We start from the raw sequence: 26931 nt of genomic DNA on the forward strand, positions 1-26931 counted from the left end.
TCAGCATCAGCTAAGCACAATCAGCTCCTACAATTACGCAGTTGTTCCTTCCGTCGAGTAGCCCTTCACCTGCGTGCATCCTGAAAGAACTCCCAAATGTTTTCCTGAACATTCCCTTTGATCCAATGCTCCGCCGCCACCTGGTGGCCAACCAGTCTCTCCCCGCTCTGCTCCGAGTCAACACCCTGTCCAGGGTCCTCCACCTCCTCCAAGGCCGACTTATAAGACCCCTCGCTGTCGGAGTCTGGCGGCAGCTCCAACGGCTCCTGCCAGGCCACAACAGGTTACTATCCCACACATCCTGAAGTTCCTCCAGGACGGTTTGGACAAAGGTTTGGCCACAAACACCATCCAACGTCAATTGGCAGCTATTTCTTCTGTATTGACATGTGGGGGTACCTCTTCACTGTCCCAGCAGCCTACGGTGCATCATTTCTGTTAGGAATATAATCCTATATTGGGTTGGGTTGGCAATATATAAATCATGTAACAATGCTATACCTGTTTCTTTAAATCATACTGTAAAATGTGATTGGCTGTTGTTTTCCTCAATCAGCCATAAGAGGGAGCCAGAATGACTGTTTCATTATGCTGGGCTGGGCTGATCTGATCTGATCTGATCTGTTTTGGAAGCTGGCTGTTAGAAAGTGCCATGAGCTATTGTAAGTTTTGCAACTGTTAGCAAACTTTGAGTACTGATTATATGATACTGGACTATGTTATTTGAATTATCCCTGAACTGAAAGACATTGATGACTGACTGTCTTATCCGTGTATGACTTGGACTGTTTGATGGACTCTGATACTTCTATTTCCACAAAAGTAAAAGCCTACTTAAACTGCAATGTCTCTGTATGCTGGTTTGTGTGTTCTCCAACAACACTCTCACAACGCTTCTCTGAATGTACTCACTCTCCCAACGGGGAGCTTACCTAACAGTTTCCTTAAGGGAGCATCCAACCTTAAGCCACCGGCGGTGCACAGATATCCCTCATGGGATTTACCCAGAGTTCTTGACGCTCTTACAACAGCCACATTTGAACCACTACGAGAGGTCTCACTTAGGTTCTTAACTTTGAAAGTATCCTTTCTGGTGGCCATCACCTCCGCCAGAAGGATCTCAGAACTGCAAGCGCTTTCGGTAAGAGAAGATCTGTGTGTTTTCCATCAGGACTGTGTAGTGCTATGGCTGGATCCCTCCTTCATCCCCAAGGTATGCTCCTGCTTCCACCACGCTCAGGAACTTGTGTTACCCAATTTCTGCCCATAGCCTTCTCTCCCTTTGGAACACAAGTGGCACACCTTGGACGTGAGGAGGGCTCTAAAGATTTATTTGAAAAGGACCTGGCTTTTTTGTACATCAAGAGTCTCTTTTTGTATCCTTCCAGCTGACATCCCTGGGTAGGAAGATTTCATCCACCACCATAGGCAGATGGTTGCGGGCCTGTATAGCTGCAGCTTATCACTCCCACTCTGTTCCAGTTCCAGGTAGGTTGACCGCACACTCTACAAGGAGCACTGCTACCTCAGCAGCCCGGGCGGCCCAAGCTTCCTTGGCAGAGATTTGTAGGGCGGCGACTTGGGCTACCCCATCTCCTTTCATCAAGATTTATAAGCTGCACGTCTTCGCATCTGCGGATGCAGCTTTTGGCCGAAGAGTGCTACAGTTGGGTCCATAGGACAAGCACTCTGCAGAACCAGTCATAAGCACTCCCGGGGCAACGAATGTTACTTTGGTACGTCCCAGACTGGATGCTACCTCCACTGCTATGGAGAAAGGGCGCTGGTCCTTACCTGAGATGCCGCTTCTCATAGGGTGAAGGTAGCATCCAGCCCCTCCCAAGACAGGACTGGTTTCTTTGTTCAAGACTTCTTGTTGGGCTTGTTCTCATTGCGGTTTTAGTAAATAAGGTTTTTGTGACTGACTTTTGCTTTAGACTTACTGGGCTTTGCCTAGTCACAGGGGCATGGTTTCAACAACTGTCAGGCTCAGTCCTTGCAATGAATGGATGAAGGTCAACCCAGCCTGGATGCTACCTCCACCCTATGAGAAGAGGTGTCTCAGGTAAGGACCAACACCCTTTCCAGATGTGCCTCTATACCTACTCTAATAAATGGGAGCTTTGAGAAATACCTGTCTCAGACTTTTCACTGGCGTTTGAGTTTTCTGGAATGCTGACATTAAGAAAAAAAATAGAGAACATCTGTCTGATCTTGATGAATACAAATCACTGGGATCTGACAGACTACACCCCAGAGTTCTACAGGAGTTGGCAGATGTCATCTCAGAACCACTGTACCTCATATTTCAAAAATCCTGGAGCACTGGAGAGCTACCAGAGGATCGGAAAAGAGCCGATGTGGTTCCCATGTTCAAAAAAGGGGGGAAAAACAGACCCAGGAAACTACAGACTAATCAGCCTAACATCAATATTTAAGAAGATACTGGAAATGATAATAAAAAATAGATCTACCAATGTCTAGAAATGAGTAAAGTAATAACTAGCAATCATCTCGGGTTTGTTAAAAACAGATCATGCCAAACCAATCTTATTTAATTCTTCAACCTAGTGACTAAATTAGTAGACCAGCGAAATACTGTGGACATAATATAGACTTCAGCAAAGCATTCAAAAAAGTAGATCACAACCTATTTCTTGGTAAACTAGAAAAAAAGTGGGATAGATAGCATCACCACCAGATGGATTCGTAACTGGTTGACAAACCATACTCAACTAGTAGTCCTTAATGGGTCTACATCTACATGGAAGGAAGCCAGCAATGGGATACGGTTCTGTTTTAGGCCCAGTACTCTTTAATATCTTCATAAACGCCTTCTATGAGGAAATAGAAGAGGAACTTACCAAATTTGTAGGTAATACTAAACTGGCAGAAATAGCTAACAGATTAAAAGATAGGCTCAAGATCCAGATGGATTGTGACAGACTTGTGACACTGGGTCCTATCTAACAAAATGAAATTCAATACACAGAAAAGTAAAGTCTTACACTTGGGCAAGAAAAAACAAAAGTACACATATAGATTGGGTGAAACCAGGCTTAATAGCAGTAACTGTGAAAGAGATCTTGGAGTCTTTAGTGGACAACCAGCTAAATATAAGTTAGCAGTATGCAGCGGCAGCCAGAAAAGCCAATGCAATCCTAAACTGCGTTAACAGAGGGATACAATCAAGATCAAGTGAGGTATTAATACCATTCTATAAAGTATAAGTATAATCTTTATTGTCATTGTACTTAAAAACAACAAAATTGGTTTTACCTCACTGGTGCAAAATTATAACAGAAATGAAAAAAGAAAGAAAAAGAAAAAGAACTAGCGTGTGCATGGAGTGATTGTGGTTGTATTTAAAAGTCTCACAGCCCAAGGATAGAAACTATCTTTAAACCTGTTTGTTCGGCTGGCTATACTTTGATGCCTTCTGCCTGATGGTAGAAGTGCAGAGACACTGACCAGGGTGTGAATCATCTCTGAGTATCTTCCTATAAAGCCTTAGTAAGGCCACACCCTAGAATATTTCATCCAGTTTTGGTCACCGCACTATAAAAAAGATGTTGAGAATCTAGAAAAAGTGCAAAGAAGAGCAATCAGGATGATTGGATGACTAAAACATATGAAGAATGGGCATGGCTAGTCTAGGACCACATGATAGCAGTGCTTCAATGTTTGAGGGGCTGCCACAGAGAGGAATGGGTCAAGCTGTTTTCCAAGGCACCTGAAGGCCATACAATGAATAATGGATGGAAGCTGATCGAGGAGAGATTCAACCTAAAAATGATAAATTTTCTGACAGTGAGAATAATCAACCAATGGAACAGCTTGCCTTTGGAAGTTGTGGGAACTTCATCACTGGAGGTTTTCAAGAAGAGATTGGACTGCCATTTGTCAGAAATGGTGTAGGGGCTCCTGTTTGGGCGGGGAATTGGACTAGATGACCTATAAGGTCCCTTCCAACTGTTAATTTGTAATCTGTAAATTTGACTTTTTCTTGAATAGATTTTAAGGATGTTAAAAATAAGCTGAGGAAGTATAGAAACCAAAGAAATTGTTTTATTTATTGTATACTGTATATTGATACATACCCATATTAACCATGAATCAACAGTACCAAAAAGAGCTCTCCCTTCAAGAACTGCTTGCCTGATCTCTTTCACATTGTCCAAAAGCCAGCGTAGCTTCACAGCACTGAAATATGTGCTAAGAGGGAGACCAGTCCTACTCTGCAAGGTTGAAAGTTAATCAGTCATAATGTGTAAACATCTACAGAATAACAAATCTACTAATCCACTTCATTTTTTCTTTAATTATTATTATTTTGGTAGCTTTGACTCAATCTGCATTCCGATCCAAGTCAGCCTTGGGAATGTTTTTGGAGTGGTTTGACATTCCTTCTTTCTGCAGCTGAAAGAAAGTGACTGACTCAAAGAAACCCAGTTAGCTTCACACATATCTTACAATCTCCTAGTTTCTTTAGTACCTTTAACACTACATTAAATCAATTCTCCTTTTTTCATTAGCATGAGCATAAGAAAAGAATCATTTGCACTGTGTAATTACCAAACATACTCTAATTATTCTAAGGTCAGCCTTTACCTTAAAAAAGGATTTATTCTTCCCTGGAATCCTTTTAAGAAGTCTTTCAACAGTAGATTGAGTTCTTAGGTCAAGCCATACTAGAATCCAAAGACAAGCATTAATATTAGTAAAAAAAATATTTAAGGAATGCATGGAATGAATAGAATAAGATTCTGAATTATTGAATAGGTCTCCACTGACAACCTTCTCAAAACCATCTAATATAGTTTATATAATTTGTATGTCTTCCTGAATGATAGGAATCTTATTCAACAAAGGAGAATTAAGATTAGTTTTTTTAAATTGGTACTTTATCATTGTAAACCATGCTTCTTCTGATTAAGCTAATGTAATTTCAGTTCTAAATAAATTATTTACCTAACAAAAATGTTTAAAGTACAATGAGTAAGTCTACATCACTTAGTAATTTATCTAACCAAATGCTTTTCAAATAAAAACTAAATTTCACAAACCAAATAAAATAAAAAATTGAGTAGACATTTTAAAACAGAGAAGAATAAAACCACAAGTTCTTTAGATATGAACAATTCAGACTTCTGAATTTAAATTACAAAGTTATACCAGAATATATTTCTTCATTTCATAAGTCTATTCTTAGCCCATATTCTTTTAGAGGGGCTTTATTCATTCGGAGAGCATCTCCTGGGATCTAACCCCCCAAAATTGGATGTGCCCACACCAATTCTATTATAGCAATTTATGCTTAGTTACCTATGCTTAATTAATTAATTAATCTACATGGGGCAGCCCTTGAAGAGCATTCGGAGACTTCAGCTTGTCCAGAATGCAGCCGCGTGAGCGATTGTGGGTGCACCTCGGTACACCCACATTACAACTATCCTCCGCGAGCTGCACTGGCTGCCTATCTGTCTCCGGATATGCTTCAAGGTGCTAGTCATCACTTATAAAGCCCTACATGGTATTGGACCTGGGTACTTGAGAGACCGCCTTCTGCCAATTACCTCCCAATTAGATCCCACAGATTAGGCCTCTTCCGAATTCCATCCGCCGGCCAATGCCGATTGTCGACCACCCGGAGGAGGGCCTTCTCTGTGGCTGTGGCTGCCCTCTGGAACGATCTCCCCATGGAGATTCGGACCCTCACCACCCTTCAGGCTTTCCGCAAAGCCGTCAAGACCTGGCTGTTCCGGCAGGCCTGGGGCTGATGAGTTCCCATCCCCACTCGAATTGTGTGGCTGTTGACTGTTTTTAAATTGTTTCCATATTTGTTTGCTTGCCTTTTGCTTTTTTCTGTATTATTCCCTTCCCTTTTGCTTTGTTAGCCACCCTGAGTCCCTCCAGGAATAGGGCGGCATACAAGTGTAATAAACCTTGAACCTAATGTATTTTCTTTGGATATTAGCATTTAGAAGAGTTCTGTCAATGCTTGCAGCTTGTTCAAAATGTGCAACTTAGCTATTTACTCATATAAAATTTATTTTGTATTACTATCAACACTTTGTACAGGCAACTGAATGATAGAAACCAAATTGAAGAATTATGCTGGAATGAAACAATAAAATGTTTTTTTTCCTGTCCTTATGATTGCTTCTCATATCTTGATTCAACAATTCATTAATGAAATCTGCTTTGTAATAAAAAAAATTCTTTGGGCATCTTTAAACATAAAGATAAAAAACAAAGATTAATATCTGGTGCAATATATTGTTACTGATGTTCACAGAACATATAAAATATATGTGGATACGAGAAGAACTATATTAATTAAAAAGTATTTGCAATAGTTACTTAATTACTTACCAATAGCATTATACAGAGGTTCTCCAGTTTCTTTGTCCCAAACTACAGTTGTCTCTCTCTGATTGCTAACTCCAACAGCTTTTAAGAACAAAACAAACATTCTATCATTTTCTAGATTATTACAGATTTTGGATCACCCAAAACCTGAGCAAAACTCTGCTTTTGGGTGAATTTCTTTCTGATTGCTCTTCTACCATAAGCCCTTTGTACTTATCACAAGCCACTTTTAAGAATAAAAAGGTTGTCCAGATTGAAGTACAATGTGGCAGAGAGGACAGCATTGAGAGATAGGTATTAACAGAATTCAGCACACCTACCATATTTTTGGAGTATAAGATGCACCGGAGTATAAGACACACCAAGGTTTTGAAGAGGCAATTTTTTTAAAAAAAAAGTAGGTAGGTAGATAAAAGGAGGGAGGGAGGGAGAGAGAGAGAGAAAGAGAAATAGAGATAGATAGAGAAATATAGTAGATAGGTAGTGAGAGAGAGTGTGTAGGTAGGGAGGTAGAGGGACAGAGAGAGAGAAATAGAAAGAGGGAGATATATATACATTAGATAGGCAGAGGGAGAGAGAGTAGGTAGGTAGGTAGTGAGAGAGAGAGAATAGGTATGTAGGTAGAAGGATAGAGAGAGAGAAATAGAAAGAGAGATATACAGTAGATAGGTAGGGAGAGAGAGGGGGTAGGTAGGTAGATAGATAGATTGAGAGAGGGAGAAATACAGTAGGTAGGTAGGGAGAGGGAGAGAGAGGGAGAGAGAAATACAGTAGGTAGGTAGGGAGAGAGAGAGAGAGAGAGAAAAGGTAGGTAGGTAGGTAGGTAGGTAGGTAGGTAGGTAGGTAGGTAGGTAGGTAGGTAGGTAGGTAGGTAGGTAGGTAGATGTTTCCAGGTGTACTTATCCATGTGCTGGAGAAAGAAATCGCTGACAATCTGCAGCACCTAACTTTGTTCCTGCTGGCATAGCATTTGATCCACATAATTCTCATCAATCAGTTAAAGAGCTTTCCAAAAGGAAAAAAAAAGTTTTTGCACTTTGCAAACCTCCCCAAAACGGCCTGTCCTCTTTTCTGATGAAAGCAACTTTTGCATCTCATTTGGAAACCAAGGACCCAGAGTATGGAGGAAGAATGGAGAGGCCAATCAAGCACATAATCCCACGGTCATTGAACTAATTTTTGGTGCTTTTGGCTAAAGTTGCTCTCATCAGAAAAGAGGACTTTGGACCACTGTGCTTCATTAAGACCAGGGTCAACACAGCCATCTACCAGGAGATTTGGGAGCACTTCATGCTTCCTTCCGCAGACGAGCTTTATGGGGATGCTGACTTCATTTTCCAGCTGCCCACACTGCCAAAAGCACCAAAACCTGGTTCAATGACTGTGGGATTACTGTGCTTGATTGGCCTGCAAACTCGCTTGACCTGAACCCCATAGAGAATCTATGGGGCATTGCAAAGAGAAAGATGAGTGACAAGAGACCGAAAAATGCAGAAGAGCTGAAGCCGCTATTGAAGCATCCTGGTCTTCCATAACACCTCAGCAGTGCCACAGGCTGATAGCTTCCATGCCACGCTGCATTGAAGCATTAATTGCTGCAAAAGGGGTTCAAACCAAGTACTGAGTACATATGCATGCTTATATTTTTCAGAAGTCTGATATTGTTCTATGTACAATCCTTGTTTTATTGATTGCATGTAATATTCTAATTTTCTGAGATGGTGGATTTGGGGTTTTCATGAGCTGTACACTATAATCATCACAATTATGACAAATCACGGCTTGAACTATCTTGCTTTCATGTAATGAGTCTTATCTCATATATTAGTTTCACCTTTTAAGTTGCATTACTGAAATAAATGAACTTTTGCATGATATTCTAATTTTTCGAGTTTCACCTGTATAAAGATGCACCCAGATTTTTACCCTCTTTTTTGAGGAAAAAATGTGCGTCTTATACTCTGAAAAATATGGTATTTGCCCAATCAAGTACATTCTCGCTCCTTTAAAAGAGTTTTTAATTGGTTATAATTCTAAAATATTTTAGTTTCCTTTAAAGATATTTCAGTAACATCACATTTATTCTCCATTCATCTCTGTAAGTTATTTATGTATATCACTTTCTCCTCTTGATTTGGAAGGATATTCATGATTATTATAGAACTAAAAATACCTTTTATGTTGGAAATGTCTATATTCAGCTGGTTCAATTTCTCACATGTTCTTTCAACACATTCATAGACAGATTGCAGTATTTCCTTTGGGTCTTGTTCTACCCACCTTAAAAACATCAAGGCCCACATTAGAAGTCTGGCAATTGATATGATAGAGTCAACAAACCACAATGGCTTGTTTGCTTCATTGCCTTAGAACAGGGGTGTCAAACTCGATTTCATTGAGGGCTGCATCAGGATTGTGTTTGACCTCAGAGGACTGGGATGGGCAAGGCCAGGGGTGGGTGTGGCCATGGTGGGCATGATATGGGACATGCGTCAGGGGGGCACCTGTGATGGCCAAGTGCTAAGGCAGGATTTCCCTCAGAGACTCTCCCTCACTCTCATTATACTCTCCTTCCTTCTTTCCTTCCTTCCATTTCTTCTTTTTCCTTCCCTCTTCATTCTAATTTCTTCTTCCTTCCCCTCTTTCCACATTTTTCCCTCCTTGCTCTCTTCCCATCTTTTCTTCTTTTTATTTGTCATTCCTCTTTCCCTTTCTCCTTTCCTACTCCTTCTTGCATGTTCAAATGCAAAAGAGGAAATATTTCTCTTTTTGCTTTGTTTTGATAGCCCTCTGCCAGCCAAAATGGAGTGTGGGGGGAGGGGGTCAATGCTAGTCAATTTGAAATAAGAATGAAACCATCAAGAAAAGTCAGCTTGCTCACAGTTTGGCTCTTTCCTCAAGAAAAAAGTTAGTATAAGTCAACTCCATTGATGAGCAAGGAAACAGAAAGCAAGTAGAACACTTCCAGCGCATGCCCAAGATGGTGTACTGTTGTGTTTGAGGAGAACTTCGGGGAGATGGCTGTCCTTCTCAGGGGCTTGCAGGGGTACCCTATCCCATCGTTGGTTCCAGGTCTAGCTATGAGAACTTCCTGGGACCTCGGGGATACCCTTGAGCTGCGATTTACTGCTTCATAGCTGGAACATCGTGAGTGAAAGGGGGCGGCTGGCGGTGAGAGGAGAATGAAGAGCGTCGGCGGCTGCCGGTGTGGGTGCGGTCAGCGGCAGGACGCCTGGCTTGGGCTCTCTGCAACCGGCCGGAAATGTGCTCAGCAGCAGCTTCCCGCTACCCCCTTGAACACAGCTGGCATGGGTGTGGTCGTCAGAACGCCCGACCTGGGGGGTCTCTGAAGCCAGCATGGGTGTGCTCAGCAGCAATGGCGGCGGGTCACCCAGCTTGGGATCTCTACAGCCGGAGTGGGTGTGCCCAGCAGCAGCTTCCCGCTACCCCCCTTGAACACTGTCAGCTCCCCCCCTGGTGGACATGTCATCTCCTCGTTCCATCTCCCCGTGATGTCATCCCGTTTGGTTGATGCCACACTCTCCTCTATGCTATACTGCAACAGAACTTTATTCCCTTCGGGAACTCCCCCTTTCCCGGGGATGGCCTTCTTGCGTATCAAGATGCTTCCTTAATGACGGATCTTGAGATCCCAAGAGGTGGCATGCAAAGAAGAGACTTCTTAGGGATTTTTTTCAGGGGTTTTTAAATCAAATTTTAAGGGAGGGGCGGGGGGGTTGATACGGATTGCTCAGACAGGCTTGGGGGGGAGTCTGCCAGGGCACAGGTCAGAGCTAACTAATGGGCATGGGTTGGGAGTGCTGGGAGGGGTTGGTATTCCAGGGGAGACATTAAGCCATTCCATTGGGGGGGGTCACCATCTCTACTGTTTGTGGGAGAGGCAGATATAGTGGGGGCCGGGGGCCGAGGGCCAAATTATGTTCAGGGAACGCGGGTCCGCTGTTTAAGAGCGATTGCGCGTTCCGACCCTCATCACCCTTTTCACAGCCCTGGGTGCTCGGGATTACAGGACCCTGGTCTCCAGCTGGTGTCGCTTAACGCCAGGTCCGTGGTACATAAGGCTCCCCTCATTTACGATCTCATACAAGAGGGTAGAGCAGACCTGGCATGCATTACGGAGACCTGGTTGGGCCATAAGAGGGGTGTTCCCCTTAGTGAATTATGCCCACCAGGCTTCTGGGCGTTTCACCAGCCGAGAGCCCAGGGCAGGGGTGGGGGGATGGCGGTGGTTATTAGGGAAAGTCTCAGACCTCAGGTCACTGTGCCTCAGGTAGGCGGGTGTGAGTCCCTTTTTGTGAAATGGGGCCTTGGAGTTCAGGTGGGCCTTTTTGTTACGTACCTGTCTCCCTGCTATGTTTCATCGGCCCTGCCGGAGCTGCTATATGCATTAGCTGGATTGGCGGTTGATTTCCCCAGGCTTATGATCCTGGGCGATTTCAATCTGCCTTCCATTGGCGAGACATCCGAGTCAGCTCGGGAGTTCATGGCTTCCATGACGACTATCGACCTAAGTTAATTCAAGATCCCACCCATAATGGGGGACACACGCTCAACCTGATTTTTGTCTCTGGGCAGTGGATGAATGATCTAGATTTAGGGGATATTTCTATCCAACGCTTGTCATGGTTGGATCATTTCCTCATCAGGCTTGACTTCCATACTGCTACCCCTCACCGCAGGGAGGGGGAATCACGGCCGTGACCCGGGGGGGGGGGGCTTTTACCAGGTTCGCCTGGTACGTCAGTTGCGCCCCTTCCTGGATTGGGATTCTCTGTGCACTGTCACTCATGCCCTCGTCCTTTCTCGCCTAGACTACTGTAACGCTCTCTACATGGGGCTGACCTTGAAGAGCACCCGGAGGCTTCAACAAGGTTATCATGGGGGCACCTAGGTGTTCCCATGTTACACCTCTTTTAGGCGGCCTGCACTGGTTGCCAGTTGTCTTCCAGGTGCGATTCAAGGTACTAATTATGACCTTTAAAGCGCTCCATGGCTTAGGCCCAGGGTACCTGCAAGACCACCTACTGCCACCGGTAGCTTCCCACCGTCCAGTGCGATCCCACAGAGTTAGCCTTCTCAGGGTGCCGTCGCCCAGACAGTGTCAGCTAGCGACCCCCAGGGGGAGAGCCTTCTCTGTGGGAGCGCCTTTCCTCTGGAATGAATTGCCCCCGGAGCTTCGTATAATCCCCGACCTCCGGTCCTTCCGACGCGCCCTAAAATGTTGGCTTTCCCAGCAAGCCAGCCTGGCCTAAACAAAACAAAACAAATTATTGATCATTGTTAATTTTAATTCAATTTTTTTAAAAAAATGTTATTGTCAATTCTAATTGGGTTTGTTTGGGAAATTTTATTTAATTTTTTTTTTACTTTTGTATTATGTGTTTCTTTTAATGTTGTACGCCGCTCCGAGTCCTTGGGAGAAGGGCGGCATATAAATCTAATAAACCAAACCTAAACCAAACCAAACCTAAACCAAACCAAGTGTGGCAATTTGACTTTAGTTGCAATTTGCCAGGAAAAAATGGGGGGATGGAGAGGGAAGGAGAGGATAGAATCTAAATCAACATCGGACTGCAGAAACCTCAGCCAAGCCACCAGTCCCTTTTCTGTGACAAGTAGAAAGTGTTAAAAAGGACGGGTTTAATTACCTCTCTGCAGAATATAAACCAGAAAGGGGATGGGGGTGGGGACATGATTTTCTGAATAGTCTCAGAAAGAAAAGAAAAAGTGAGTTGAGAAGCAAGTCCAGAAAAGCTGACTATGGAACAACAAAGCAAATTGCAAGGGCTTCTTGAGCAAAAGTCATAGCAGGAGGTTGCAGAGGAAATTCCAGAGGAAGAAAGAAAAGCACACTCAGCTCAGAAAAGGCAGCCAAGGGAACTGCCCAAGCAAGTAAAGAAACCTTTCTGGCTATAGGAAAAAATGACAGGTGGAAACTAGAAAGTGTAGTCAAAAATTGGAGTTAGAAAAAGGCTGAATGAGAAAAAGGAAAGAAATGCTACTAAGGAGATCATCTTGCCTTGACTAATTGTAGGCAAAATTCTGATAGACTAAAGCTGCCTAAAGTTGAGTCTGTGTAGCCTCAAGGATCCCTTCTGTTGTCGTCTCTGCCACCAAATCAGAAGTCTTCCAAGCCTTTCAACAAGTGTCAGTGAAGCAAAATTAGGGGTCAAAATTTCCCAGTTCAGAAACCTCTTGAACCTGTCAGTGCAAAGAATTATATCACGTGCCCAATTTCACTGCCTTAAGAAATTGACCCTGGAGAAGAGGGATTTCCTTGCAACTGAAGTTTGTTATCCAGCCCACAGTTTGTTTTTCTAAACTGATTTCTTCTGTGACAGTGTGTCTCCCTTTACCTTATATTTGGACTCTGCTCTCTTTGGCCACCTCATTTTTTGAAAAAATGCTTTCCTGACCAATATTTGTCTTCTGATTGCTGCCTGTATTCCCAACTATTTTGTTTCCCAACTATTTTGCTGCACCACCCTGGCAGCCAAAACGGGCGACACGGAGGCTGCCCTCTCCCCCCCCCCCCCAACCTGGATAGCCTCCTGCACCACCATGGCAGCCAAAACAGGGCACCGGGGGCACTTTGGTTATAGCAGAGGCACCACAGACTGGTCCTTTGCTATTTTCAGGCCAGCCCGATGGGCCGAATCTAAACAATCCATGGGCCCTGTGGACCTCGAGTTTGACACCTCTGCCTTAGAAGATGACGACCATTTACCAACAATAGTTACATTGACTATTAAACATTTTCCTAAAAGCAGAATGGCTATACCTTTTTTCAGTTAATACTTCCTACAAAAACCTGCAATAATGTTTTATTCAGACAGAATATAAGCTTACATTGCCAGGTAACATAAGTAAGCCTTAGCTTCAAATGATGTTTACAGTGAATAAAAATCAAACAGTATCTTTCATTGTTGGTTTAAAACAAAAAAGACGTATCAGAAAATAAAATCCAGTCAAAGACATCCAAAGTATAAAAAGTGTGCTGTAAAGTCAAAAGGTGTGTCTCTTATATATTGTGTTTCCCTAAAAATAAAACCTGGTCTTATTTTCTTTTGGGCCCAAAAATAAGCACCAGGGCTTATTTTCAGGGGGCAACTTATTTTTTTCCCCACATAGGTAGCTGTGCAGCATGTCCAGCAGGCTGGTGCCACCACTACAAGCCAAGGCACAAGGTGAGGCGGGGTTGCCCACCTCCTGTGTGAAAAAGTAAGACAAAATGAAAGACAAAGTGGGTGGGGTGTAGGAAAAGGTCCGTCCAGGAAAAATAAATGGAATGGAAGAAAGAGCCAGGTGAAAAGTCAAACCCTTCTGCCCGCTGGGTCACTTCAATGGAGTTTTATCTAGCTTCTGGGGTGGAGCGCAGAGCAGGCAGCCTGCTCCGGAGACCATCGCCCCCCCTTGCCTGGCCTTCCCCGCCAGAAAGATGGCTGCTACCTCCCATAGAGCCCTATCCATCCTTCCTGCAGCCACAGCTCCCATCCAGTGCCGCAATGCCACCCATCTCTGCACAAGCCCTGGATAGATGGATGGCGAAGAATACCGTTGGGGCGGCAGGGCCTACAGAGCCCTGATTGCTGATGGGGTGAGGTGGCGGCAGCACAAATCCCAGCCAGGACAACAGATGGTGGGAGGCAGGAGGCACCCCAATGGCCACCATGTGAGACAGGGAAGGGGCTGCAATCTGGCTAATGAATGGACTGGGCGAGGCAGAAGTTGGGGCAGGGGTTGCACCATGCCGTGGCCCCTGCACACTCCACGACGGTTGCCCTATGTTGTCCTCCAGCTTCACCCCTGCCTCCATTCGGTGGCAGTGCTGAACAACTTCATCAATAGCCGAGTCAGATGGAGAAGATGCTCTGGATGCTGATGCTGCTTCTTAAGGGCTCTGCAGGCCAAATAATGAATGGACCAAGCGAGGCAGGAGGCAGGGTGGCACCATGCCGCAGCCCCTGCGCGCTCCACCCCTGCCATTCTACATTCTTCTCCAGATCCTCCCCACCCCATTAACAGCCAAGTGAGATGGGGAAAGGGCTGCTTCGCCCGTTCAATGACCCAGGCGCCCACCCGCCTCTTCCTTTTCACTCCTCTCGTGTGCCAGACTGCTATACTATAGACGATGGGTGGGTGAGGCTCAGTCCCTTTACCCAGTCCCCCTTTGCTATTTGCTGCAGGAGGAGTGAAGCTGAAAGGCCTCCTCCACTGTTGCACATCATCTGTGCCTGCTCCTGGAGGGCCTGTCTTCTGTCCCCCATCCCGCCCCACAGATCACCTTCCCAGCAGCGGCCACTGCCTCCTCCACCACCTGCTGCTGTGGTCCTATGGCACTGTCTCAGACTGCCTTGTCCCCCTTTGCAGTTTCGAAGGCAGCAGCTCTGCTGATGCATTCAGTAGATGCTCGCCTTGCCTTGAGATGGGCCTGTTTCAGCACCTGGAGTCCTTGGGGGGGAGGGGTTTGCCTTGTCACCGTGGAGGTTGAGAGCTTGGACACCACTGCCCGGCTCCCCTCACTTCCCCAAAGCATTCCTTCTCTAACCTGCTTTCCAGATCCATTGTATGTCTCCGCCTTTCACTCCCCCCCTCACTCCAAAACGGTGGAGGGGTACTAGGTAAGAGAACCAATCTCACCTGTCCAGCCTCCATAGAATGATAATCTGTCTTAGAAGGGTAGTGAAAGGGAAGAGGTGAGCAGGCAGCCAGATAATTGAATGGTTGGGGGAGGTCACCAAGGAGGGAATGGCTGGCTGTGGGGGCCCTGAGATATGCAGATATGAGGTGCATGTGACAGCTTCTACCTCCTGCCTCACCTCATGGTGGTGTTGCACACCCTCCTGCCCTATTGCAGCCGAAAGCAATCAGATGGTGGGACTGAGTGGGCGGAGCTTAACTAGGGCTTATATGGGGGTAGGGCTTATTATTAGGAGGTGCGAAAATCTGGCTAGGGCTTATTTTTGGGTAGGTCATATTTTCAAGGAAATACAGTATTTCTGTGGAATGTAAGAATAAAAAGGATGGGATTTGATCACAATATGTTTTGTCATGTGTTACCATTCTATGATACCCATAAAATCATATTAAAAATATGTAGCCTTTCTGTCACAATGTTCTTATTAAGAATCCAGTTTAAAATACAAAGTTTAAATTGCTGGGATTTAAAGATAAACATAAGCATCAAAATTTACGTATTTTATTTCTTATGTATTGAGGCATGTACCAGAATTATTACTCATAGCAGGTTTAATATACCTGATATAGGTTCACTATAGTAACATTTCTATGATGGGTGAAACATATATATAATATTGAATAGCATGTTCAAGCATAACTGCTTCCTATTTTCCTAGTAAACCATACAAGAGTTATCTTGGTGATATAAACTAAGTACCACCAAACTTCTAAAATTACTGTGCAAGTCTAGGGGATATTAGGAGGTATTCTACTGCAAGAATATCCAATTTATGATGTTAATCTTAAAAAGCCATTCCATTTATTGCAATGTAAACTTTTAGGTCTGAATTGAAACAAATTTAAAAAACGTAACTATACAATGAAACTATATAAAGACTAAAATATATATAACATGGCTATAAGCCTGAAGAAGAAGCAAATTTGAACACATGAACTGCCTTTCTATTCATGTTGTACGCATTTAAATTCTAAGAGCCGAGAAAAATAATTATCTGTCTTGAATTTTCTCAGTTGTCTACAATTCAACTTCTACCACACTCTAAAAATATGAATTTGGGTGTTAGCTAACACAGATTTCAATAACATAATAAAGGGAGGAAATAAGAATGTCAGATCCCTAAAAGTGATACTGCCATTCAATTGGGGGGGGGGGGGCTTGGAGTTAAATCACTAGCTGTATCTGAACAACTGAGTTTATAACTTTACAACTGGTTTCCTGTCACCGGAAGACTGAAGATCCCAGCATCTCTGGAGGGATGTTTATGACAGCCATGTGGGATAACTTACTTTAATGTCTAACTAGATATAGCCATGGGAATGTGTGTTTTATTGACTCTCAGGGCAGAAGAGTTAAGGAAACATCTTCACACATGTATTGGTCAGAATCTGCATTCAGACAAAGGGGAGGGGTCATTATCAGCTTAATCCCACTTGTATTGCCTAAAGGGTTTCAGATGCTGCTTTGCCTCTAATGGTTTCCATCCTGACTGATTAAAGGTTCCTTTTGAAATAATCCATTTCAAGAGTCTTTACTTTCTCAAGTTAGGAGAGGAGCCATTACAAAGAAAGCCATACCATTTGTCATATAGATGGAAAAATTCCATCAGTTAAAAAAACTTAATTAGCTTTTTTACACAGAATTTAGTAATATAATATAAAACATCAAATATTGAAATATAAAGAAGCAATACCCTTCTTTGGGGAATTTCTGCTGGATTTCCACTTGGTGATGACTCAATAATTCAGCTGTGTTTGCATTGAAAACCTGTAAGCAATAAATATATAGTTACCAAAACAGTTTGTATATCCATAGTTAAAAGGGAAGCTCAACACAAGGAAGAACAGTATACTGCTTTCTTCATATATAACAAGAAATGGTCAAATAAAAGAATTGTAGCATAATGCTCACTTAACCCTAAAAACAAATAACAAATAACATGCTATTTTAAAATACTTTATTTAAAAGAAAGTACAAGCACTTCTGGATCCCAATTTACAACTTTTCAACTATAATTTTGCAGTGATATGAAAACTCAATATATGGAATTAGATGATATATGTTAATCACAACCACAATCACTCCACCCACACATGGAAACATATGACTAATTTTTTTCATTTTTTTTCTCCCCACCTCCCTAATTACTTGCATAGAGATTATTTTTTATACTATTTATGTTGTTTGTATTTTTTGTCATGGATTGCACCAGTGAGGCTAAAACCACTTTTGGTTGTATACATGATGTACAATGTCAATAAAGGCTATACTATACTATTTTCAAATTTCATAACTAAATAAATCAAATATTATTCCTTAATCCGCCTTTACAATAATTTTTAAAAGTCTGCCATTACACTTATGTTCCTGAATAATTTTTTACAAACACTAAGAAATATTCTAATATTCATAGAAATATAATTAGAGTTCTAAATTCTGAACATCTGAACTTTGAATAAATAATAGCAACTATGAACTTGTCCGGTCTGGTCTATAAAAATGAGGCTAAATATGAGTTTTCCTTGCTTATCAGAAATTCATAAACCTATCTACCATTTTCTATGTTAATAGTCAGAATCAACAATCATGCTATCAAATTGATATACAAAAGTAACATTTTACCCCCCAAAAAACCTCACTCATTATAGTATCCTTCTGATTGTAGTAGTGAGTAGATCTGGATTTCAATATTTCCATTGTCCTGACTAATTTATATAATGCACATTCATACTCTTATTGTGTTGCATATTAGAAACATGACAATTAAGTAGAACAGGGACATGGTGCCCTTCAGATATTATGAAGCAACTATTAGCTTTAGCAATGGTTAGTTATACAAAATAATAATGCAAAACTGTGAGCTCCTGACTGAACACCTGTTTACTAATGATGGATAGCAACAAGAAACAAGAAAATATATCCTTGCCCTTTTAAAATGAAGCAATGTATAACAACAACTACATGCAATGATGCTTTCATCCATGAAACTTATTTATTTTATGGGAGTGGGTGGAATTAGTTTTAGAATGTGACCAGAAAATATATTCCATACAAAGTAAGATAGCCAGTTTGGTCTAGTGTAATGATGGCTAGCCTTTTTGGCACAGAGTGCCGAAAGCAGCCACGCATATACACCCATTATGCAATGCACACGCGACCACCCCCATGTGTCCTACCCAACCCACGCATATGTGCATGACCCCATGTGCCATGCCTCCCACGCATGCACGAGCGTCTCCCACATGCCCCCTGCCCCCTGCACATGCATGGCAGACACTCGAAAACTAGCTGGCTGGCGGGAGACATGGGTGCATGCACAGTGGAGCAGAGCTGGGGCAATGGCTCATGTGCCCCCAGAGAGGGTTCTGTGTGCCATCTGTGGCATGCGTGCCATAGGTTTGCCATCACGGGCCTAGTGATTAAGGTAAAAGGCTAAAAAGCAGAACATCATGAGTTCTAGTCCCACCTTAGCCAGGAAAGCCAGAATGGTGGGCCAGTCACTCTCTCTCAACCCAACTCACCTCAAAGAGTTACTTTTGTGGGGAAAATGGGAGGAGGAAGGTGTGCTGGATAAGTTCATTGCTTTTGAGTGACTTGCAAAAATAATAAAGGCAGGATACAAATAAATAAAACTTCATGAAAGTAAAAATGTACCATTGAAACCAATTATATTTGTGTGAGAATAATCAATAGAACTAATTTTCATGACATAAACCAAGCAATTCTCACATAAATCTAAGGGAGAATTAATTTTGTAAAATAATTGGACAAGGAATGTTACAAGATATATTGAGTTCATCTATATAAATCCCGACAACTCTTAAAACATAATGTTTGCATAATTATGTCATATGAAATATTTTGGAAACATTTCCTGTGTGTTATGTGCCTGCATCAAGCAGATGGCTTTTTTATTTCTAAATTATATTTACTGTTTTTCAGTTAATATGTCTTAAGAGTATTTAATTCCAAAGTTCAAATATTACAGATAAAACGAAATCATACTGATGAAAGGTAGATGATTGTAAGAAAGAATAACAATTGTTAATCATTACCTAAAGGTTGTTCAACTTATCTAACTTGTTTATCTTTGACTCAGATTAGTAAGTATCTATTTGTAAGTCAAAACCATCACTTAGTTTTATTTATTTGATGCCAGCGCCCGAGTTATCATTGTCTAATTCACTGGTTCTCAACCTTCCCAATGCCGCGACCCTTTAATACAGTTCCTCATATTGTGGTGACCCCCAACCATCAAATTGGTGTCTCAGTTCCTAAGACCATTGAAAAAATGTTTTCTCCTAGGGTCTTAGGCGACCCCTGTAAAAGGGTCATTCGACCCCCAAAGGGGTCCAAACCCACAGGTTGAGAACCGCTGGCCTAATTTGAACAATGGTACAGACTTTTCAGGAAGAAAAGTATTCAAATGAACAAGATTAGAGACATTTCTTTATTAAGTTGAGATTTTGTACTGTATATTTGAACATAGGCTTTATTTTTTCCCCTCTTTCTGGAAACAACTTGCTTATAATGTTTGCACCATAAAGTAGATTTAAAGGAAAGACAATCTGAAGAAAAATGTAACACCTAAATGTAAAACAAATGTTTTAAGTAAAAACCCACTATTTTTCTTTATTCCATTTGACAAATATAAATAATCTATTATTATCTATGTCATCAAGATCAAGCACTAGAGCTTGCCACTGTGTACATCAGAAATTTTTAAAAAAAATAGTGGTCAACTTATGCTGTAAAGTAGATCAGACTTAACTTATCTATGAAGATGAAGATGACAATTAAATTTGAACTGAATTACATACTTCTTCTATTTGAGTTCAACAATTCTGAGCGTGTATATATATATATATATATATATATATATATATATATATATATATATATATGTGTGTGTGTGTGTGTGTGTGTGTGTGTGTGTGTGTGTGTGTGTGTGTGTGTGTGTGTGTGTGTGTATATATATGTGTGTGTGTGTGTGTGTGTGTGTATATATATATATATATATATATATATATATATATATATATATATATATAATTTGTTATATTTTATGCTGATAAATAAATAAAGGGAGACTAGTATAGATCTATTTCAAGCTATTTAGCTCTCATCAGCTAGCCACACCCCTGTTGGGAATCGAACCTGTGCTCTATTGCCTCTTAGGCAGATGTGTTAACCATTGAGCTACACGGCTCGACTCCTTATCAGCCAGCCAGGGTGAGAGGTATATATTTAAAGTCACAACCCCTGACCTTCCTCCCATATTTGGGCATACCAGGGGTTGTGACTTTAAATATATAAATATAAATAAATATAAATATAAATATAAATATAAATAATATAAATATAAATATAAATATAAATATAAATATAAATATAAATATAAATATAAATATAAATATAAATATAAATATAAATATAAATATAAATAATATAAATATAAATATAAATATAAATATAAATATAAATATAAATATAAATATAAATATAAATATATATAAATATAAATATAAATATAAATTATATATATATATATATATATATATATATATATATATATATATATATATATATAATTTATATTTATATTTATATTTATATATATTATTTATATTTATATTTATATTTATATTTATATTTATATTTATATTTATATTTATATTTATATTTATATTTATATTTATATTTATATTTATATTTATATTATTTATATTTATATTATTTATATTTATATTTATATTTATATTTATTTATATTTATATATTTAAAGTCACAACCCCTGGTATGCCCAAATATGGGAGGAAGGTCAGGGGTTGTGACTTTAAATATATACCTCTCACCCTGGCTGGCTGATAAGGAGTCGAGCCGTGTAGCTCAATGGTTAACACATCTGCCTAAGAGGCAATAGAGCACAGGTTCGATTCCCAACAAGGGTGTGGCTAGCTGATGAGAGCTAAATAGCTTGAAATAGATCTATACTAGTCTCCCTTTATTTATTTATCAGCATAAATATAACAAATGTAACAAAAAGGCAACAGTAAAAAATATTGGGTTTCTGTCTGTATGGTCTCTTGTGACGAGCCTAATGACAGAGAGTGGAAGTGTGACCTTCCTCCCATACTTGGGCATACCAGGGGTTGTGACTTTAAGTATATACCTCCCACCCTGGCTGGCTGATAAAGGAGTCGTTCTCTGTAGCTCAAATGGTTAACTCCCTGCCTGGGAGGCAATGGAGCACAGGTTCGATTCCCAAACTTGGGTATGGCTAGCTGATGAGAGCTAAATAGCTTGAAATAGATCTATACTAGTCTCCCTTTATTTATTTATCAGCATAAATATAACAAATGTAACAAAAAGGCAACAGTAAAAAATATTGGGTTTCTGTCTGTATGGTCTCTTGTGACGAGCCTAATGACAGAGAGTGGAAGTGTGACCTTCCTCCCATACTTGGGCATACCAGGGGTTGTGACTTTAAGTATATACCTCCCACCCTGGCTGGCTGATAAAGGAGTCGTTCTCTGTAGCTCAAATGGTTAACTCCCTGCCTGGGAGGCAATGGAGCACAGGTTCGATTCCCAAACTTGGGTATGGCTAGCTGATGAGAGCTAAATAGCTTGAAATAGATCTATACTAGTCTCCCTTTATTTATTTATCAGCATAAATATAACATATATATATATATATATATATATATATATATATATATATATATATATATATATATATATATATATATATATATATATATATATATATATATATATATATATATATATATATATATATATATATAATTTGTGTTTTTTTTTATTTGTGCTGATAAATAAATAAAGGGAGACTAGTATAGATCTATTTCAAGCTATTTAGCTCTCATCAGCTAGCCATACCCTTACTGGGATTTGAACCTGGGCTATATGGCATACTAGGCACACTAGGCAGAGATCTTAGCCATTAGGCCACAGGCTCTTATCCGTTATCAGCGAAGCCAGGGTGAAAGGTATCTATTTGATTTTTACAACCCCTGGTATCAGCACAAATAAAAAAAACCACAAATATAACAAAGGCAACAGTAAAAATATTGGGTTTCTGTCGTTATGGACTCTTGTGACAAGCCGATTGACAGATGATGGAAGCAGTTAGCTTCCTCCCATAATTGGGGCTTATCAGGGGTTGTAAAAATCAAATCATATATATGACACCCTTACTGGGAATCGAACCTGTATATATATATGGTCAGTTCTTTCACCAGGCTATTAGCAATTTATAAACAAACATTGGTTTATATGAGACAAGGACTATTCGACAGACCACCTGCCTCCCATAGTATCTCCTCAGCCAATCTGATTTTGCAAGGTTGGTGCTGTCTAGATTTTTTTGATTAAACAATGTTATCTAAAGCAGTGTTTTTCAACCACTGTGCCGCGGCACACTAGTGTGCCGTGACATAGTGTAAGGTGTGCCGTGGGAAAAACACCTGCCTATAGTCAATATAGGCACAGAGTTAAATTTTTTTAACATTTTCTAATGGTGGTGTGCCTCGTGATTTTTTTCATGAAAAAAGTGTGCCTTTGCACAAAAAAGGTTGAAAAACACTGATCTAAAGGACCCAAGAAACATGTCTTCTCTCTAGCACTGCTGCCATGGAATAAGATTACTGGGCCCCACTCTGGTTGTTTAGAAGACCCATGAAGGTCTTTGATGAAGGAGAGCCAGGCCTCTTCCTTCATTCCTATCCAGTTTGTTGTTCCTGTCATAGTTTTTTGCCCCCTTCCTTTTGTTTTATTGCAGTTCTGTTTTGATTGTTGTGAGCTGCCCATTGTCATTAGGTATTGAGGGGAATCTGTTTAATAAATAAATAAATAAATAAATAAATAAGTACAATTACACAGCTTGGACATTGTTTATTTGGCAATTCAAGTAATTGTATTAATAATCAATATTTTGTTGTTAGTTGCGAAGTCGTGTCCGACCCATCGCCACCCCATGGACAACGTTCCTCCAGGCCTTCCTGTCCTCTACCATCCTCTGGAGTCCATTTAAGCTCATGCCGAACACTTTGTTGATTCCATCCAGCCATCTCATTCTCTGTTGTCCCTTTCTTCTTTTGCCCTCAATCTTTCCCAGCATTAGGCTCTTCTCCAATGAGTCCTTCCTTCTTATTAGGTGGTCAAAGTATTTGAGGTTTATCTACAGGATCTGGCCTTGTAAAGAGCAACCAGGGTTGATCTCCTCTAGGACTGACCGGTTTGATTGCCTTACAGTCCAAGGGACTCGCAGGAATCTAGAGCCAAGGTGGCGCAGTGGTTAAATGCAGCACTGCAGGCTACTGCTAGATTAGCAGGTCAGCGGTTCAAATCTCACCGGCTCAGGGTTGACTCAGCCTTCCATCCTTCCGAGGTGGGTAAAATGAGGACCCAGATTGTTGGGGGCAATATGCTGACTCTCTGTAAACCGCTTAGAGAGGCCTGAAAGGCCTATGAAGCGGTATATAAGTCTACTGCTATTGCTATTGCTATCTTCTCAAACACCATGGTTCAAAGGCCTCAATTCTTTGGCGCCCAGCCTTTCTTGTGGTCCACCTTTCACAGCCATCCATTGCAACTGGGAAAACTGTAGCCTTGACTGTACGCACTTTTGTTGGAAGAGTGATGTCTCTGCTTTTTAGTCTGCTGTCTAGATTTGCCATCACTTTCCTCCCCAGGAGCAAGCATCTTTTAATTTCTTGGCTGCAGTCCCCATCTGTGGTGATCTTGGTGCCCAGGGAAATAAAATCTGTCACTACCTCCATTTCTTCCCCATCTATTTGCCAGGAATTGAGAGGGCTGGATGCCATGATCTTAGTTTTCTTAATGTTGAGTTTCAAGCCACTTTTGCACTCACCATCTTCATCCATATTAAAAGGCTCTTTAGTTCCTCTTCACTTTCTGCCATTAGAGTGGTATCATCTGCATATCTGAGGTTGTTGATATTTCTCACTGCAATCTTAATTCCAACTTTTGATTCATCTAGCCCTGCCTTTCTCATGATGTCCTATGCATGTAAGTTAAATAGGCAGGTCAACAGTATACAGCCTTGCCAGACTCCTTTCCCAATTTTGAACCAATCAGTGGTTCTAGGTCCAGTTCTTACTGTTGCTTCTTGACCCGCATATAGGTTTCTCAAGAGACAAATTAGATGGTTTGGTATTCCCATCTCTTTAAGAACTTGCCACAATTTGTTGTGATGCACACAATCAAAGGCTTTAGCATAGTCAATGAAGCAGAAGTACAATGTTTTTCTGGAACTCCCTAGCTTTCTCCATGATCCAGCTTGGAAGCAGTAAGATGTATTTTTATACCTGGCTTCTGCATTTTTGGCTTTCTTTTTAAAAAATAAATGATGACATGGTGTAATATGTCATCTGTTGTTGACAGTTTTAAGAACTGCTAAGGACCAGATGATTTTTTACTATGTCCTGGTACATAAAACTATAGAACTCAAAAGAGAGTAGACTTTTTCCCCCATGATTATAGTTGACTTGCATTAGCAGACAAGAAAATTGGTTGTTATAATCCAATTGTAGATCTTGACCATGACCACTCTAAAGAAGTTCCAGAATAATAGCAAATGATTTTTTAAAAAAAAGATCTGTTATGCCTTCCTTTAGCCACCTTGATAAAAATGATTTCAACTCCAATAATATTGGAGTGGAGATTTATGCTCCTTCCATAAAGTGAAAAGAGGATCAGGCCAACACCTTGCCGCTGGAGCAAGAACAATGGCAGTGCTCCTCCTCCCTGGGATGCAGATGGTCCCTCAACCAGGATGGAGAAGTCAATCCAGCCAGCAGCAGGGGGGCTGGGGGATTTCTCTCCCTAGCCAGCCATCGATGTTTGGGCTGCAGCCTGCGAATCAAGTTCCACCTGGGTGGGTTTTCTTCCCAGGCCATGGATGGGTGCAATACCCATGGATGCCTGCCCCACCTCAGCAAATGGCACAAATTCAGATAACTGGCACGGGGCAACCTCAGGGACGGAACCCCCTACCTGTTCAACCCCCAGGCACAATGCCCCAACAGGGAGAACCAGGAGACCTGGGAACAGCAGATGAGTCACCCTCTTCCTTGCCCCCACCCACGCCAGCACAAAACCAGCATCAGGCACAGTGGCTCTGCCCCTCTTCAAAAAGCAACAGTGGGAAAAAGATTGGGAAGCTCAGAGGAGGGAGAGCTGCCCCTTCCAAAGATGATTCCCTGCCAATAGCGAGACAGGGGAAAGTGCTGAAGCTCCTCCAAGAACCTCAACTAGCAGAGAGGCAAATGAAGCTACCTGGGAAAAGACAAGCAGTTATTTTCCAGGCAAGCCTCAGATACACAAACCCTTTCCCTAGGGGTCAGTGGAGGCCCAGCTGAAGGGCCCTTGCCAAGATGAAGGAAGCAGTGGGGATGATGACCCAATAGTAAGTACACCCATTCACCCCTTTGCCATTGTAGCCAAGCTCACAGTGCCCGGGATGGGGGTAGAAGGGAAGGTTGAGGCAATCGTGGACACTGGCTGCACCCAATTCTTAATCAGCATGTCTATTGTGGGGCAGCTAGGCATACACACAAGACCCATAGCCAATCCCATTCAGTTTGGGCAGGTGGATGGGATACTAATTGGAGGGACCCAGCCAAACTAATTACCGACTTGGTAAGGTTGCAGATGGGACGCCACTATGAACTCCTCAGATTCAACGTAGCTCCAAAGATGCATGAGTCAATTATCTTGGGGCTTGCATGGCTGGAAAAGTGGACAGCTATCATAAAGTGGGAGGACGATGTTCGGAAATTGATTATAAGCTTTTGGCCACTACCACCTGTGAAGCCAGAAGGCCACCTGGGGACTATCGAACTCAATTAAGTAGTCCGCCCAAAGGGCCCTGCTCACTTGGAGACATGGAGGGGCGGATGTACCCTTTGAGGTCTGGATTGACCATAAAAACCTCGAAGCCCTCAAAAGCCCCTGAAGACTGTCCCCAAAGCAAGTTTACTGGACACAATACTTCTGAAGGTTCAAATTCGAACTGAAGCACATCCCCGCAGGGAAGAACTTGCTAGCAGATGCCTTATCAAGAAAATTGCAATATGACAGTAAGAGGGAAGAAGTGGTTCATCCCATCCTTCCCCCTTCCCACCAAAAGCGGCCCAAGTCACCACCAGAAGCCAGTCTAACCAACCCCCTACCCTAAGCCAGGACAAGCTGACCACAGCAATGAAATCAGCGCTGCCCGCAGACCCCTGGCTCAATGACAATGAGAGATGGTTTAGCCTGGAAAGGATCCAAACTGTACATTCCCGCAACCTTGAGGCTGGAAGTACTACAGTGAAGCCATGACGTGAGGTTAGGAGGCCACTTTGGATTTCTAAAAATGCTCCACCTCACCAGGCATCAATTTTGGTGGCCAAAGATGAAATCTGAAGTTGAAGATTACATAAAAAGCTTGCCACTTGCGCAACCAGGAAAAAACAGCCAGGCAAGCCCCCTGGATTGCTGCAACGAGTGGCCAACCAGACCGACCATAGGATGAAATCGCAATGGACTTCATTGTCAAGCTCCCAGACAGCAGCAATAATAAAGTCATTTGGACAGTCATTGACCTATTTTCCAAGCAAGCCCATTTCATTGCTTGCTCAGGACTACCATCTGCAAAGAAGCTAGCAAAAATGTTTGTTAAATACATTTACCGCCTGCACGGAGTACTCAGGAGGATCATCTCAGGAGTTCAGTTCACCGCCAAGTTCTGGAGAGAGTTCCTGAGGTCCATTGGGTCCACACAAGGACTTAGCTCAGCTTTTCATCCAAGTA

At 41.8% G+C, this 26931-nt stretch overlaps 1 protein-coding gene across 9 annotated transcripts in view; it reads right to left on the reverse strand.

Annotated features, from left to right (window-relative positions):
* The window catches only part of GK (glycerol kinase), a 137435-nt gene that overhangs the window by 107016 nt on the left and 3488 nt on the right, over nt 1-26931 (reverse strand). For 8 of the 9 annotated variants that reach the window (XM_087721820.1, XM_087721819.1, XM_087721818.1 and 5 more), the window contains exons 2-6: nt 16785-16858; nt 8546-8652; nt 6376-6453; nt 4612-4691; nt 4101-4238 (exon numbers count right to left, since the gene is read on the reverse strand). In XM_087721820.1, the coding sequence (XP_087577946.1) occupies nt 4101-4238; nt 4612-4691; nt 6376-6453; nt 8546-8652; nt 16785-16858 (477 nt within the window). The remainder of the gene's footprint in view (nt 1-4100; nt 4239-4611; nt 4692-6375; nt 6454-8545; nt 8653-16784; nt 16859-26931) is intronic. The other variant, XM_087721821.1, reaches the window with a different exon arrangement.

Source organism: Thamnophis sirtalis, unplaced genomic scaffold, assembly GCF_051295495.1.
Source record: "Thamnophis sirtalis isolate CommonGarterSnake01/CBP01778 unplaced genomic scaffold, rThaSir2_p1.2 scaffold_8, whole genome shotgun sequence".
Lineage (NCBI taxonomy): Eukaryota > Metazoa > Chordata > Lepidosauria > Squamata > Natricidae > Thamnophis > Thamnophis sirtalis.